Source organism: Cervus elaphus, chromosome 24 (assembly GCF_910594005.1).
Source record: "Cervus elaphus chromosome 24, mCerEla1.1, whole genome shotgun sequence".
Classification (NCBI taxonomy): Eukaryota; Metazoa; Chordata; class Mammalia; order Artiodactyla; family Cervidae; genus Cervus; species Cervus elaphus.
In genome coordinates this window covers 62,536,160-62,552,403 of record NC_057838.1, presented here as the reverse complement: position 1 = coordinate 62,552,403, position 16,244 = coordinate 62,536,160, and the positions used below count along the sequence as shown (strand labels likewise).

Sequence of the window (16,244 nt, the reverse complement as noted above, 5' to 3'; positions counted from 1 at the left end):
GGGTCTGAGGACAAGACATTAGTAGACTGAGAAAAGGAATGAAGAGGAATCCAGGAGAGAGGAGAAATGGAACTCACTCCCTGGGCCTGGGCACAGAGAAAAAGATGGTGTGGGCGTGTGTCTGCCTAGGGACAAGCTGTGCGTATACGTCTTAAGGTGTGAGTAGTACTGTCAGACATCATTAAATGACGCCCTATTGGGTCCTAGGCAGTACTGAGGGCTGAAGGTGGAGTGCGCAATACACTTCTTCACCCTGAATCTTGAGAGACCTTAGAGGGGAAGCCGAGGAGATGTAGACAGTGCATGGTCCCTCCCTCTCCTGGAGGACTCAATCTTCTTGAGCAAGCCTCCCTGTGACACTTCCCATGGACCCCAGCAGAGGCCAAGACATTGTCCGGGAGATGGAGAAACCATTTCTTCACCTTGCTCAGGGGCCTCCCTGCCCACTGCCCAGCTATCCCATGAAGCAACAGCAGGGGCTGAGGCAAGTCAAACTCACACCCTGGGAGGAGGGCAGGGTTGGGGCGGGTCAGGAAGACTCCTGGTTGAGCCTTTGCATCAGGGCTCAGGCTGAGCATAAAAGAAGGGTCCCTCGGGCTGGGAGGAGGCAGACTGGGGACCATGGAGACCCAGAGGGCCAGCCTCTCCCTGGGACGGTGGTCACTGTGGCTACTGCTGCTGGGACTAGTGCTGCCCTCGGCCAGCGCCCAGGCCTACAGCTACAGGAGAGCTGTGCTTCGCGCTGTGGATCAGTTCAATGAGCAGTCTTCAGAAGCTAATCTCTACCGCCTCCTGGAGCTAGACCCGCCTCCAGAGCAGGACGTGAGTTGGGGAGGGGGCTGGGAAGGAGATCTGTCTCCTGACATCCTTGGCCACACTGTCGCCCCCTTCACTCAGGCTGTACCTCCTGTCAGGAAGGCACTTCTCCCTCTTGGTGGGTTCCCACCTGTTTTAGGAAACCTTCCCAGACCTGGGTCCCCTCCCAGCCCCAGGCTTCCTGCCTTAGCATCTCTGCTGCGGGATCAGGCGCCCTGCACACCTGGCTCCCAGGACTTCCGGGAGCTCCAGGGATGGAGGGGTCACAGGCTCTGTGAGGTGACGTCCCTGCTGAAGCCCCTCTGCACTGCGGTGTCTCCCTCCCAGGGAGGCCTCTGTCAGCCTGGAAGTTCCAGGTACAAGGGCTCTCCCTGCAGGCGGCCCTGACCTCCTTCAGCCCCTCTGCGGGGAGGCGCTGCCCTCAGCGCTGCTCTGCGGTCCGCTCCTGCTCTCTGTGAGCCCGTGCGGCCGGGACGGGCTCTGTCCCTCCCCTGGGCTCCCAGCACCAAGCCCAGGGCCGGACACACAGGGGGCTGGAGAGGCTGCCATCCAGGTGGGGGCAGGGAGGCAGATCAGAGAAGGAAACATGAGCCCTTGCCCAGTCCCGCCACTTTGATCTTTGACCAGGTGGAGGACCACAGTGCTCGAAAGCCTGTGAGCTTCAGGGTGAAGGAGACCATATGCCCCAGGAGGAGCCTGCAGCCCCCGGAGCAGTGTGACTTCAGGGAGAATGGGGTGAGCCTGGGGGCTGGAGGAGCAGGAGAATGCTTCTCAGGGAGCTGAACAGGGGGCTTTTGGGACAGAATTGCAGTCCCTGGGGTGAGGTGGGGTGTGGCTGGGAGATATGGCCTGGGGTTTCTAGTTTGACCTCAAGCCGTCTTTTCCAGCTGGTGAAACAGTGTGTGGGGACAGTCACCCTGTACCAGAGCAGGGGTGACTCCGACATCACCTGTAATGATGTAAGTGGCCCTTCACTACTGCAAGGACTGCTAGAGGGGTGGGTTGTGGAACTTCCTTTAGAGCAATGACCCGCTGCCCCATCCAGGGCAGAGAAAGGTCCTCCTACCCTGGCCCCTCCCACCCCGAGCTCCAGGTCTCCAGTCCTGGCTCTGCGCCCCTTAGAGCAGTGGTTCCCTACTGGAGTCCCAACCTGGGAACTGATATAGAGGCAGATTTGCAGGCCTACTCAAACCTCCTGAATCAGATTCCTGGATGGGGGGCAGCCTTTTGCATTTTCACAAAGCCTCCAGGCGTTTCTGTCGATGCTGAAGTTTGAGAGGCATTGACTCGAGTCATGAGCCCTCAACCCTGGTTCTCTTCCAGCTTTGTTGGGATGAGCTTGTGATCTGGGAAGCCCCCTGTCACCTAAGGGACCTTGGTTTGCTTATCTGTCTGTGGTGTGGCGATTTAACCACAGGCTCCACACATCACATGGGAGGTAACCTGGGGCTCCAAGCTTCCTGATGTGGCCCAGGAATCGGAGTGTTCAAGTGGCAAGGGGTCTGGTTTTAATGCTGAGCCAATCCCCCAAAGCAACTATTTCCTCCTGGTTCACAGATTCAGAGTGTGGGGATATTCGGCCGGCTGCGGGATAAAATCCGGAGAGGTGGGCAGAAAATCCTCGACAAAGTAAAGAGAATTGGGCAGAGAATCAGATATTTCTTCCCGGGATGAAGTCCTAAGGATCAGGTTATCCTGGTTCAGACTTCTGGTTCCTGAAAAATAAATTCTTCTGAAAACAACTTCCTTAACATTCAAATTCACTTCTCTTCCCTCTCAGTCTTACTAGGACCGGTCCTTAACTCTGAGAGTCCTCCTGAGTGTATGTGTGTGTGTGTGAGAGACAGACAGACAGACAGAGATCACTCCTATTAACTCCCGGATGGGTGAGGCTGTCGTCCTTTCAGGAGAGTATGCGGGTACAAGGATGTAATGATGACCATAGCTAACACGGATGTATGGTATATTTGAAAGTTGTTAAGAGAGCAGAGCCTAAGTGTTCTCATCACAAGGAGAAGACCTCATTTGTTTTTTTGTATCTCTAAGAGGCGATGGAAGTTAAGGAAACACTGCAGTACTCATTTCACAATATAGGTAAGTCAACTCGTTATGCTGTACACTTGAAATTTATAGTGCTGTATGTCAATTATATCTCAAATGAAACTGGAAAAAAATATTTATAGAGTGTGAAAGGATTATTACAGCGAAAAGTTTGTGAACTGCTAATTAGAGAAACTCTCCATGGGTGTGCAAGGAGACACATATGATAATATCCAATTGGAGTATTGGTCTGTTTCTACAATAGATAGCAAACAGCAGTGAACACGAATCAATGGATTACCGTTTATCATTTAAAAAAAAAAAACACTACAAAATAAGCTAGCAAATACGTTATAAGGATACTTATATAATGTTTAAAAGCGTGGAAACAACACTGTGTTTTGCTTATGGGTACTGGTGTAAAAACAAAAAACGTGCTAGAGGAGAACTGAGCAGGTCAACGCGCTAGGACAATGTTCATCCCTTCTAGTAGAGTCGCATTCTGGCCCCAAACTACGCTTCCCGGCAGGCTGCGCGCCGCGCCGTGACGCACTCCCTGCTGACGCACTGCCTTGCCTGTGCGTTTTTCGTTGCTGGGGAAGCGCCGCGCTCTCTTTTAGTCGCTGGACGCGATTGCCGGTAACTTTGCAGCTGCCGCGTCGCCCAGCCGGTGGCAGACGTGGACCTCGCGGGAGCAGTTCCTGGGCTCGCCCGCGGACTGTGAGGTGGACCGGCTGGCCAACTGCTAAGGCAGGAAGAGAGTGACCGCCCCCCCCACCCCCGCACCTCCTCCCCGGGCGTTCGGACCTCAGGCGCAGACCTGGCGTGGGCCTGGGTGTCGCGGGGCTGGTTCCCTAAGGAGTTGTGGAGACGCGCGCTGAGGATGCGACACCCCTCCCAACTGCTTGCCTTCCTTGTGGGTGGGGCGGCGTTCCCTCCCTCGTTGTCTAGTACCCTGTTCTTGTGGTTTATAGCTACCTCCCCAGAGTCCCCGGCCTCGCCTTTCCGCGAGGTGCTGTCTGCGCTGTCCACTCTGGCGGCAGATCTGCTGCGGGCGAAAATTGAGCGCTTGAATTGTGGCGAGTGCTACTGAAGAACTACATCCTTACGTCCTGTTAATTAACATCTAACTGAAGAATGAAGAAGTCTAGAACTTGGTTTTCATCGGACACAGGTTGTTGTTCAGCCGCTAAGTCGCGTCCGACTCTTGCGACCCCATGGACTCTACCCCATCAGGCTCCTCTCTCCATGAGATCTCCCAGCAAGAGTACTGGAGTGGGTTACCATTTCCTTCTCCAGGGAATCTCCCTACTCGGGGGTCCAACCTGTGAGTCCTGCATTGGAGGCAGGTTCTTTACAACTGAGCCACTGGGAAAGCTCCCGACACAAAGTGATTATTTTGCTGAGGCTGCATTTCGCTTTAACTGTCTTTTTAACGTCTTTTGAAATGTGCTGTAGGTGTGCAAAACACCTCTGATATCAAGGAGATTACTGGGGGTGGGGGGAAGAATCCAAACTCTTGATAACCTTTTAACATTGCATATGTGTTGAAATGATAATATCTTAGATATGTTGGGTTGAAGAAGTGAAGTTAGTCACTCAGTGTTGTCTGACTCTTTGGGACGCCTTGGACTGTAGTCCCCCAGGCTTCTCTGTCCACGGAATTTCTCCAGGCAAGAATACTGGAGTGGGTTGTCATTCCATTCTTCAGGGGATCTTCCCAACCCAGGGATCCAACTGGGGTCTCCCGCATTGCAGGCAGATTCTTTACTGTCGGAGCTACCTGGGAAGCCCATAAAATTAATTTCACCTTTTAAACAACTATTTGAGATGGCTGCTATGGAATTTTTTTTTCCTCGGTGGTGCCGTGTGGCATGCGTGAGTCCGGGATCTTAGTTCCCTGACCAGGGATGGAACACGTGTCCCCTCAGTGGAAGCACAGGTTCTTACCCGTGGAACCACCAGGGTAGTCCTGGAAATTTAAAATTACGTATGTGGTTGGCACTGTAGCTTCTATATTACTCTTGGATAGCGTTGTGCTGGGAGAAGGGCTATTTCTGCATGTGGCAGATCGTTCCTGGGCTCTTGGGGACGCTTCCTAGAGGAGCTGATGTGTCTGGAGGGCATTCTTACCCTGTCTTGTCTGAGGGGTCTGTATCTACCACATTTAATATTTCTGTTGGAGGCTCCTGCAGAATGGCTTTTTCAGCCCCTCTTCCCTAGCCACCAGGCACCTTCCTGGGTTGGGTTGTGCTGCAGAGAGAAAACTCAGGACCTGATGGTGACCTGAGAACATGAGATGGCAGGAGGATGCATCTGTCACAACCAAATGCCTGCTGGTACTCAGGTTTTCTTTTCTACCAAGGCGAAGAAGATTCTAATGGTTTTAGTGTTCTGCCCGTAGTCCGAGTCCCCGGTCGGGAAAGAAGACTCCTCGAAACAATGCAACTCGCAATAGGGGAATTTATTACGGACTCGAGCCAGGGCCTCCCGCCCTCAGCAGGTGTGTGAGGACGAAAGGCCCCGAGCCCCAGTTCTCTCGGGTATTTATTAGGTCAAAATAAGCAGCAGGTAGTTGGCACAATCGGATTGGTTACACAGTGGGTAGTTGGCGTAAGCAGATTGGTTACACAGTTGCAAGGTAATTTTTGTTGGCCCAACGTGGGGCTTTTAGCTTTCCCTTGATAGGTTCCCTTTTCTCTGGCTAGGCATATGTTGATTGGCTGGCTCCAGGAGGCCTGATAATTATGTTACCCCGGGAAACCAGGCCTACTCCTAATCTAGGCTGCCTGCCATGGCGTTAGCCATGACAGCGTCACATTTAGAAGTCACGTTTGCAATTTTAATATATGCTGAACTGCCATGTAGTTTGTAGTTTGTGCTCACCAATTATTGAAGCGGCATTGTTTTCTCATTGACTTGAAATGCCATATGTGCCACATACTGCAGTTAGGTTGTCCTTCATTCCACCCACCCATCCAGCCAGCCATTCATCCTTCTTCCTCTGCAATAAAAATTGTAGATATGACCCACATTATGAGTGACCTGGATCATGAGGGAGGGGGGAAATTATACTAAGCATAATATGTACAAATATATACGTAGAGCAGAATAAAGGGGATCCAGAGTGCCAGGGTGTAGAGGCAGAGTTGGGCGATCAGGGTTGGCTTCTGTGAGGAACTATGTGTGAGCAGAAGATTGCAAGAGGTATGGAAGGTAGATATGTGGGTGTGGTGGGAGACTCTTCCGGGCAGGGAAACAACCAGCGCTGAGACCCCGAGATAGGGAAGTAGGGAGACCAGTGTGATCGGAGTACAGAGAGCAAGGAGGAGAGGAAAGTATTAAAAGAGGCCCCTCTGAGCCCTGCGAGTTAAAAATCTTAAAGTATAATTAAAGCTATCAGTTTTGTGTATTTTTTTTTAACTGATTCTTTTTATTATCATTATTTTACTTCAACTGCACTGGGTTTTTGTTGCGGCAGACAGGCTTAGTTGGTCCACGGCAGGTGAGATCTTAGTTCCCTGACCAGGGATTGAACCTGAGTCCCCTGCATTGCAAGGCAGATTCTTAACCACTGGACCACCAAGGAAGTCACCAGTTTTGTGGTTTATAAGTTCTACAGTCTACAGGGTCACAAAGAGTTGGACTTAGCGACTAAACAACAAAGTGATATCATAAATCTTACATTTGTTCATTTATTGAAAACTTGAAACTGACTATTTGTCTCCATCGGTAGACACAAAATTATTCTGGATATTCCTGAGTTCTTAAGACTGCTATTTTGGGAGTTGCACGTCAGTTTCTGTCAGAAGCTTTTTTAAGGTTTTTCTCTATTTGGCATAGCTATGAATTAATAGTTCTGATTTGTTCTGTTCTTTTCGGCTTATATCTCTTTTGAACTGCTTTCATCAGTTTTAATGGCTCCACTTCACTCCATGTATATCACCTCGTTTCTCCATGTGTCTCAGTGATGACTCACCCGTTTAAATTTGCATTCAGCTAGCCAGTGTCATTTGGTCTTGTTTTTATCTTGTTTCACCTGGTGATCTTCTTCTCTGTCGATATGGTCATGCATTTCATTGATTCTGAGAAGTATATTACCTCAAGGTGTTAATAAATTATTCTTTTACATGGAAACTTTGGATCATATTGGATCCATTTCAGGCTTTATACTGTTTTGCTACATTTGATTCATCCTTCCTTCTCTGTATATCTTTTCTTCCTTTATTGCTGGATTATTTAAAACATATCCCAAATAATGTGACGTATCACTCCTAAATATATCACAAAGTAGCTAACAAATAAGGGCTTTTTAAAAACATATGTAACTACATTATCAGTAGTGCGTTAGTCTTTTCTAATAGTTGGTCTGTGTTCAAATTTACCTGATCATCTCAAAGTGTTTTGCAAATTTGAATCAGGATCTAGACAAGATCCACATACTGCTTTTTAAAAAAATGTTTCTTAAGCTTGTATCAATTCATCAGCCCTCTTCTGTTTTTTTTTTTTTTTTCCTCTCCAGGCCACGGATCTATTTATAATGCTTTGAATCTAGAATATAAATCTACTTTAGATAATATTGTAAAGTAGTTTTCACATAGTAGATTGCAAATCAAGGGGAAAATAGTTTTGAACTTTATCAAGAAGTATTCATCAATATGAAAAGCATGGCAGTTCCCTGGTGGTCTGGTGCTTAGGGCTGAGTGCTTTTACTGCCGTGGCCCTTACTCAGTCCCTGATTGGGAACTAAGACCCCACACACTGCTTGGCATAGCTGGGGAAAAAAAAAAAAAAGAAAAACATTATATCACCAGTGGCATTGCTGGTTGTAGTGTTTGAGTTACCAGCCATATAGCACACCTGTGTCTGTCATCTGTGGAACGCACACGTCATCAGTAAGGCATGTCCATGTCTGTCTCCGTTTGTAACTGTGACCTGCCTATAGCTATAAGCATCTGATTGGTTCACTGTCTCCTGGTGTAGTCCTTCCAAGAAATTCATATTGAAAAGCATAGTATTTTGTTGTCAATTACTTTCCTTTATTTCTCGTTTATATTTTGGTTAGGGCACTATTTTTTAAATGCTGTGTATGGGGACATTTTATTCAATATGAATCTCATTTCAAGACAGTAAATGAGATGTTACAAAACATAGACTATGACAAGGAGCCTTTGATTCTAACAGTGTTGAGAACAGAACATGTGTCTGTCTTCTGTCTAACTTTTCATGTTCGTTCTTAATTAACTCTGCTCCTATCACTCGTTCACTCAAAAGTGTTTATTAACTATTAAATGTTAAGTCCAGTTCTGTGTCCTTGGGATACACCAGTAGTATATCTGGGAGAAGGGTGTTCCAGACATAGGACCCAGTCTGCACAGCAGCAGGACAGAGGTCAATGCAGCTCAGACTGGAGTGAACGAAGGGCAGAGTACAGATGGAGTCAGAAAGCCAGTAGGTTATGAAAGAATGTGGAACCTAGTGGGCCACTCAGGGCTTGGCTTTTACTCTGAACATTACGGATATATATATATTCATTTATGTTTGGTTGCACTAGGTCTTCATTGCTGCGTGGGCTTTCTCCAGTGGCAGTGAGCGGGGGCTCCTCTCTAGTTGCGGTGCACGGACTTCTCATCGCGGTGGTTTCTCTTACTGTGGAGCACAGGCACACGGGTTAGGGTCAGGGCTTCAGTAGTTGGAGCTCCCAGGCTCTAGAGCATGGGCTCAGTGGTTGTGGCACATGGGATTAGTTGCCTCACAGCATGGGGAATCTTCCCACCGAGGATCAGACCCGTGTCCCTGCATCGTCAAGTGAATTCTTTACCACTGGACCACCAGGGAAGTCCTGGATACGTATACATTCTTGAATAAAGTGAACAGTTTTGTTAGAAATGTGCGATAAAGAAGGAAGAGACTGGAATTAGCTTTAGTCACCTGCTCCCAATCCATTCTATTCCTGATCCCAGAACAGAACTCTCATGGCTGCAGAGAGTACTTCCTTGGGATCAGGGCGGGTCCTGACTTGATTGGGCTCAGTAGACCCTCTAGAAGAACATGTCTTAGTCATGCTTCATTCTGTCCTGTGAGAGTCAGTGAAGTTGGACAGATAATGAATGGGGAAATTCAAATGAGGTTTCACATATGCTCTGGTTAGCCACTATTCTCTACTGTCTTCTGTATTAGAGACATCCAGACGGAGTGACTCCTCTGTATATCCACTCTTTCTCTTCAGAGAAAAAGTCACAAAGAACATTCCCATATTCGTCATGAAGATTGTTCACTCTTGTTGGAAACAAATTGTTGTAGCTTATGTGTCAGTGTAACTGGTTATGGCCTAGAAGATAATTTTAGTATAAGTGCAGATACTTACAAAGCTGACGATGCCTCTGATGTTTACTTGGAAGATTCCTTTTTCGAATAATATATAGAATAATATGTTCTACTGTGGGGTTTTTTGTTTGTTTGATTCAAATAAAAGATGTAATAAGTAAAAATTGACTAAAGGGTGGTCCAGTGATTAAGAATCCGCCTTGTGATGCAAGGGACACTGATTCAGTCCTGGGTCCAGTAACATCCCACATGTCTCAGAGCAGCTAATCCTGTGTGTCACAACTACTGAGCCTGTGTTCTAGAGCCCGCAAGCTGCAACTGCTGAGCCCATGCACTGCAACTACTGAAGACTGCATGCCTAGAGGCCATGCTCTGCAACAAGAGAAGCCATCACAATGAGAAGCCCACCACCCTGCAATGAAGAGTAGCCCCTGCTTGCGACCACTAGAGAAAGCCCGTGTGCAGCAACAAAAGCAGCAACAAAGACCCACCACAGCCTAAAAATAAAATACATAAACATTAAAAAAAATTGACTGGGGTACATAATCTGAACCTAATCATAGGAAGATGTCAGGAATGTTCTATACATATTCCAAACATGAGAAAGATTCTCTGAAAAAAGAACTCTGTTCTTCAGAAATGCCAGTCTCATGAAAGAGACACTAATGGAAACTAAGGAAACATAACTAATTTTAATATGATTGTAGACCATCCTGTGCTGTGGGGAAAATGCTATAAAGGATATTATTGGATCAGCTGACAACTGGAATACATATGATAGTCATTAATTTAAAGTGAAAGTTGCTCAGTCATGTCCGACTCTTTGCAACCCCATGGACTATATAGTGCATGGAATTCTCTAGGCCAGAATGGGTAGCCTGGAGTGGGTAGCCTTTCCTTTCCCTTCCAGGGGATCCTCCCAACCCAGGGATCGAACCCAGGTCTCCCGCATTGCAGGTGGATTCTTTACCAGGCGAACCACAAGGGAAGCCCAAGAATACTGGAGCGGGTAGCCTATGCCTTCTCCAGGGGACCTTCCTGACCCAGGAATTGAACCGGGGTCTCCTGCATTGCAGGCGGACTCTTTACTATCAGGGAAGCCCTCCTAGTTGTTAAAGTATTATATAAATGTTAAATTTACTGGAGTTGATAACTGTATTGTGGTTATGAAAAAGAATATCCCTACTTTTGTCAGACACACAATGAAGTATTTATAGGTAAAGAGTATTGATGTATGCATTAATTCAAAGAAAAAACTATGTACATATACATGTACACACACACATATAACATACAAATTTTAACACTAAGTAGTTTGGGTAAAAGGTAAGAGCTGTTCTGTGTACTTTCCTTACTCTTGCAACTTCTCTGTATGTTTGAAATTATTTCCAAATAAAAAGTCAAAAGGGGTTAAATGGAAATATAGGTCTGGTGAAACTTGCCTTGGAGAGACATACATTAGTGGTTGTGAATGATGAATGGACTATAAGACATTATGACAAGGAGGGAAAGCCTAGCTAACCCTTCCTATGACTACTTAGGCTGAAAACTCTTTCTTCAGATTCAAAGCCACAAATCCACCCCTGGCCTGTCTGTCATCTGGCAGTAAGCAGATTCTCAGCCAGTGTGATCTCTGCAGTCGTCGTATTTCCAGATTCATGTGCAGGAAATCAACACCAACCAGGAGATGCTTGCCCAGTTGAGCAGCAGCAGTAGCAGCAACAACATTCTGATGAAAACCACTTTGGGGAGGGGTGGTGGTGGGCTAAGCAGAACATCAAAGAGGGAGGGGCTCTACCCCTTTGGGTTTTGTTTTTTGGGGGGGTTTTGTTTTTTAATTACCAATGACAGGAGGACTTCAGTGCTTTTGTCTAGCCCACCCCAACGACCACCAGTAAACTCTCAGGGAGGCAACTGCGTCGAAGGTGCAGCTCAGTCCAGCCCAGAGGGTAAGCTCTGGGGAGACAGACAACGTTCCCGAGAGGGTAGAAATCTCAGGATCTGGAGCATTCCGGTTTGGAGAGTGTGGACTGGATTTTAGCCAGAAGTCAAACCTCTTCATTGTCACAGGGAGGGAAGATCTTCTGTGTGCAAAGTGTGGGTGAAACTTTAGTCAGAAGTCACATTCATCAGACATCAGAGGACACACAGGGAAAAGCCTTAAATATGTAGGAAGCATGGGCCAGGCTTTTTAGATGTCGCCCCTTAAAACCACCAGAGTACACACTCCGGGGAGAAGGTTTATGTGTGCTTTTAGCCTCAAGTCACACTGCATCAGAGGACACACACAAGGGAGAAGCCCTTTGTGTGCGTGCTGTGTGGGTGAGGTATTAGTGAAAAGTCAGTCCTCGTTAAGCACCAGAGGATTCACAGAGGGCATAAACCTTCTGTGTGCAGGAACTGTGGCCAAGACTTTAGGGAGAAATCACACCTGAGGACACCTTCAGGTGAGAAGCCTTTTGTTCACAGGGAGTGTGGGTGGGGGCCTAGTCACAAGACATTCCTCAACACACACCAGAGGACACACTCAGGAGAGGAGCCTGATGAGGGCAAGTATGTGGGCAAGGCTTCAGCCGTCCTTCTCTGGCTATTTCTTTCTTTTCCTGGCTTGTGCAAATACTTGTTTGCATAAGTTCTCTATATAAATTGAAGCCTGTTCACTTTCAGATTGTAGCTTGTCATGGTAACGCTCCCTCGTGATTCACACCTCCCTGCATCTGTGCCCTGCGCAGTTGCTTCCCACATGGACTCTGGGCTTGGCCATGTGACTTGCCTTTCGCAGTGGGGTACCAGCAAACATGACCCAAGCGGAAGCTCGATAAGCTCGTGAATGGAGGCCTGTTTTCTTGGAACCGTGAAATAACCATGCAAAGCAGCAGCTCAGGAGGAAAACAGCAGCGTCCAGGTGAGCCCAGCAGAATCACCCAGCTGATCCACAGACATAAATACAAGTTCAGTCATTATGGTTTTAAGCCATGAAATCTTGAGGTGATTTGTCATAGCAGTAGGTAACTGTCATCCTCAGCTACAGCAGAGACATGGCTGCCTTTAGTGGCTCTGTGCAAATCAGAAAAAAGAAAAAAAGTGAGTCATAACAATATGCCACTACTGGCAGACATATTTTTGCTCAAACCAAAGGTGCCCCTTCGTCCAGGATGCAGGCCTATGCCAGGGGCCTTTGTGCTCTACATAAGCTGTACGCCACGTGAACCTCCTGGGAGATTTTGACTCTGTCTTCACTTAGCATAGACCAGAAACTTGACTTAGGACGGGTCCAAACGCTCCAGTTAGAGAGCGAGCACCGAGTAGTGCTCCCAGCCTTTATTCAGTAGCATACTGACTTTTATTAAGGAAAACAGACCAAACGTGACTAATAGAGAGTCACTGCATTTTTCAGGCAAGTCAGCTGGGCGAGCTTCTCCTTGAAAATGATGAACAGTTCTCAGAAAAAAGAGGAGCCATCATTCCTCGGAACCAGCCATGAATATTCCAGAGATGAGGTAGATAGTAGATTCTAGAAGAGGTGGCAGTGAGGAGCTTAGGCCCTCACGTAGGTGTTGATGCCCAGCAGAGATGGCCCAAGCAGTCCTAGAAGACTGCTCTGGGACCAGAGGTCTGTGGAGAAGGTTGGGCGATGCCCCAGTCTTCACCAACTCTCAGGCCTGGGTCAGCAGCAAAGTGGATGCCACCCTCGGGACTGTAGTGCACAGGGCCACAGCGCAACTGGGGCTCCTCCTCCTCGTACCAGTGCTGTTCACTGAAATCGGGGAAGAAGACTGCAATCTCTCTACTGGCTGAAACCACTGAGTCTGTAAGGGGAGGAGAGGAAGAGAAGGGGTTCTCATAGGGAGTGCAGGGTAGACGCAAGAAGCAGTCATAATCAGCTTCAGAGCCTGTACTTCTCCCACCCCTACGTCCTGGGCCACATCTGCCGAGGTCACCACAAAGGGCCAGAAGCCCAACTGGGAGGAAAGCTCCCTGGGGGACCTGCCTTTCAACCCCACCACCCAGCCTGCCCAGCGTCCTTGAACCAAATTCCCTTTGAATACTGTGGACACAGGAGGCAGCCTCACCTGAGCCGTGGGTTGTGTTACGGGTGTCGGTGAGGCCAAAACTCCCACGAATTGAATCTGGGGCCACGTGGCGTGCCCGAAACACTCTGGTGGGTCCCATCACGGTCCTCCAGAGCTGGATGGCGTCCTTGTGGGCGAGGATGTAGGCTCGGATCGGCCCACTGTGAACCAGGGGAGCACATGTCAGGAATCTGGCTCTGGGTTCAGGAGGGCACACTGGACATCCTGAGAGTCCCCTTGCCTTTCTAGCTGAGTACTGCATCAAAGAGGTGACAGAAGGCCGCCGAGGAAGAAAGGCCACCGAGACAGCAGAGTTGTTAGGAAGCATTCAGCAACACTCTTCTACAGCCCCTGGATCAGCAAGCACCTCAGAACAGGTGGCCACGGGGTCAGTCTCGGCCCAAACCCATGTTTCTTCAGACCCTCGACACTGCTTACAACTTTAAAGAGTGGCAAATAAAATTAATAAAGCTACTTAGGGGGGCAGGCGAAATAAGTCAGTGGATGAAGATGTTGGAACTAAAATGAGAAATACCTGGCCATGAACTCCACCAGCCGCTGAGAGAACAAAGCCCTGCAAGGAGAGAGGACCTCCATTAAGACACCAGTGCCAAGAGAATTTTTTATACTCCTGCCTCCGTAGAGGAGGGAAGAATCACTGCTTTCGAGAAAGGAACAGGGAGTCTGACTTACCTGGGTCTGAACCCAGGCTCTCCAACTTACCACCTGTGTAGTTTCGGGTAAATCAATAACTTCCCTAACTTAGTTTCCTAATCTGTGTGCTGGGGACATAATAGCTACCTCATGGGGTTGCTGGGAAATGAAATGAAATCATGAGCCTTTGGAGAGTATTTGACAGAGTCAATTGTTGACAAGTGATACTATCAGGATAGAAGACTAAATTTCTTTTTGTACCATGAGGTAGGACCCTCCTAGAAAATATTTTAAAAACATTGATAATCATGAAAAGTTTGTGTTATCCATCCACTCTTTAGAAGACTGGCTGAATTTTCCGGTTGGTAAGTACAGTAGTCATGTATGGATGTGAGAGTTGGACTATAAAGAAAGCTGAATGCCGAAGAATTGATGCTTTTGAACTGTGGTGTTGGGAGAAGACTCCTGAGAGTCCCTTGCACTGCAAGGAGATCAGACCACTTAATCCTACAGGAAATCAGTCCTGAATGTTCATTGGAAGGACTGATGCTGAAACTCCAATACTTTGGCCACCTGATGTGAAGAACTGACTCATTGGGAAAGACCCTGATGCCAGGACTGAAGGCAGGAGGAGAAGGGGGCGACAGAGGATGCGATGGTTGGATGGCATCACCCACTCGATGGACCTGACTTTGAGCAAGCTCTGGGAGTCGGTGATGGACAGGGAAGTCTGGCATGCCGCAGTCCACAGGGTCACAAAGAGATACACTGAGTGACCGGACTGACGTCTGTGAGAACCTGACTTGGGTGTCGGTAAAATCTTTCCAGGGATAGAGAAGCCTCCCGCTCAGAGGATGCTTGGCTCCTACCTTCATGCTCTCGGTAAAACTTCTGGCAGTCTTCCTTTCTCCACAGAAGTTCTCTCATTCGCACAATAAGGAACTTGTTGCTCAGAATCTGCTGATGAACAGCCTGGATGAACGCCATTCCAAAGATAAAAGTCAGTGACAGGGAGCATCTGACTGAACAGGAGATCCAGGCTAACCAAAAGACTCCTGGGGAAACTTTACAGCCTAAAACTTGAAGAAAAGAGACTCCCTGTTGCTATCTTGAAGATGGGAGTGAGTCTTGTATGAAGAATGTGAGTAGTTACTTAAAATGATAGTCCCCACCTGAAGGCCAGCTAGGACATGGGGACCTCAGTCCTATAGTCCCAGAAATCAAATTCAGCCATTCTGAATGAGCTTCAAAATGGATTCTTCCCCACACCCTGGAGATAAGGGCCCAGTCAATTGATACCTGGACTTCAGCTTTGTGAAACCCTAAGGCGAGAACCTAGCCCTCAGCCAAACCTACTGGACCTCTACATTCTAGAACTGTGAGGTAATGAATGCTGTTTTAAGCTGCTAAGTGTGTGGTAATTTGTTATGCGGCAATAGAGAACTGGGCCTTCCCAGGTGGTGCAGTGGTACAGAATTTGCCTGCAATGCAGGAGACACAGCAGACAAGGGTTTGATCTCTGGGTCGGGAAGATCCCCTGGAGGATAAAACAGCAACCCACTCCAGTCTTCTTGCCTGGAAAATTCCATGGACAGAGGATCCTGGCACGCTATAATCCATGGAGTTGCAAAGAGCCAGACACCACTGAGCACATACGCAATAGACAACTAGCATACACACACTGTCTTGAGGTTTGATGCTTCTTACTGTATTAGAGCCTTTGTTTAATTTTTTAAAAAAATATTTTATTTATTTGTTTCTTTGGCTGTATGTGTTTAAAGAATCTGCCTGCAAGGTGGGAGACCGGGATTCCATTCCTGGGTTGGGAAGATCCCCTGGATGAGGACATAGAAACCCATTCCAGTATTCTTGTCTGGAGAATTCCCATGGACAGAGGAGCCTGGGGGCTATAGTCCATGGGGCTGCAGACAGTCGGACACGGCTGAGTGACTAAGCACAGCACACAGCCTGGGGTCTAAGTTGCAGCCCGCAGGATCTTCATTGCTTCATGCAGAATCATCTGCTGTGGCCCGTGGCCTTCAGTAGTTGTGGCACGTGGGCTTAGTTGCCCCATCTTAGTTCCCCAGTCTCAGTGGGATCTTAGTTCTCTGATCACAGATCAAACCTATGTTCCCTGCATCAAGGCGGATTCTTCAGCACTGGACTACCAGTGGTTATATTTTATATCTGCCTCAGTTCTCCAACAGATTTTTAGTTTCCTTGGGGTCAGCATCCATGACGTCTAGCTTTGCCTCCACACCATCTAGCACAGGACTGTGTTGCCAGTCTTCACAAATGGCCCTGTGGCAGCTGAAACAGAAGCAATGCCCAGGG

At 47.9% G+C, this 16,244-nt stretch overlaps 3 protein-coding genes across 4 annotated transcripts in view; 1 reads left to right on the top strand and 2 right to left on the bottom strand.

Moving 5' to 3' along the window:
• The first annotated feature begins 621 nt into the window (after positions 1 to 621).
• LOC122682841 (cathelicidin-7-like) lies at positions 622 to 2,527 on the top strand. Its single transcript, XM_043886079.1, has 4 exons — positions 622 to 822; positions 1,444 to 1,551; positions 1,704 to 1,775; positions 2,374 to 2,527. Exons 1-4 carry the CDS (start codon positions 622 to 624, stop codon positions 2,488 to 2,490), a joined length of 498 nt encoding a protein of 165 aa, XP_043742014.1. The 3' UTR covers positions 2,491 to 2,527.
• Positions 2,528 to 7,907: 5,380 nt separating this feature from the next.
• LOC122682837 (nucleoside diphosphate kinase 6) overlaps positions 7,908 to 16,244 on the bottom strand; it is a 33,048-nt gene continuing 24,711 nt past the window's right edge. The window contains exon 7 of one of the 2 annotated variants that reach the window (XM_043886074.1): positions 7,908 to 8,505. In XM_043886074.1, coding sequence (XP_043742009.1) covers positions 8,463 to 8,505 — 43 coding nt within the window. In that variant the 3' untranslated portion in view covers positions 7,908 to 8,462. The remainder of the gene's footprint in view (positions 8,506 to 16,244) is intronic. The other variant, XM_043886070.1, reaches the window with a different exon arrangement.
• On the bottom strand, positions 12,757 to 14,095 carry LOC122682840 (nucleoside diphosphate kinase 6-like). The gene is made up of 3 exons (XM_043886078.1): positions 13,792 to 14,095; positions 13,257 to 13,417; positions 12,757 to 12,992 (listed from the first exon to the last, which is right to left on the bottom strand). The coding sequence occupies exons 1-3, from the start codon at positions 13,851 to 13,853 to the stop codon at positions 12,772 to 12,774; spliced, it is 444 nt and encodes a 147-aa protein (XP_043742013.1). The 5' UTR covers positions 13,854 to 14,095; the 3' UTR covers positions 12,757 to 12,771.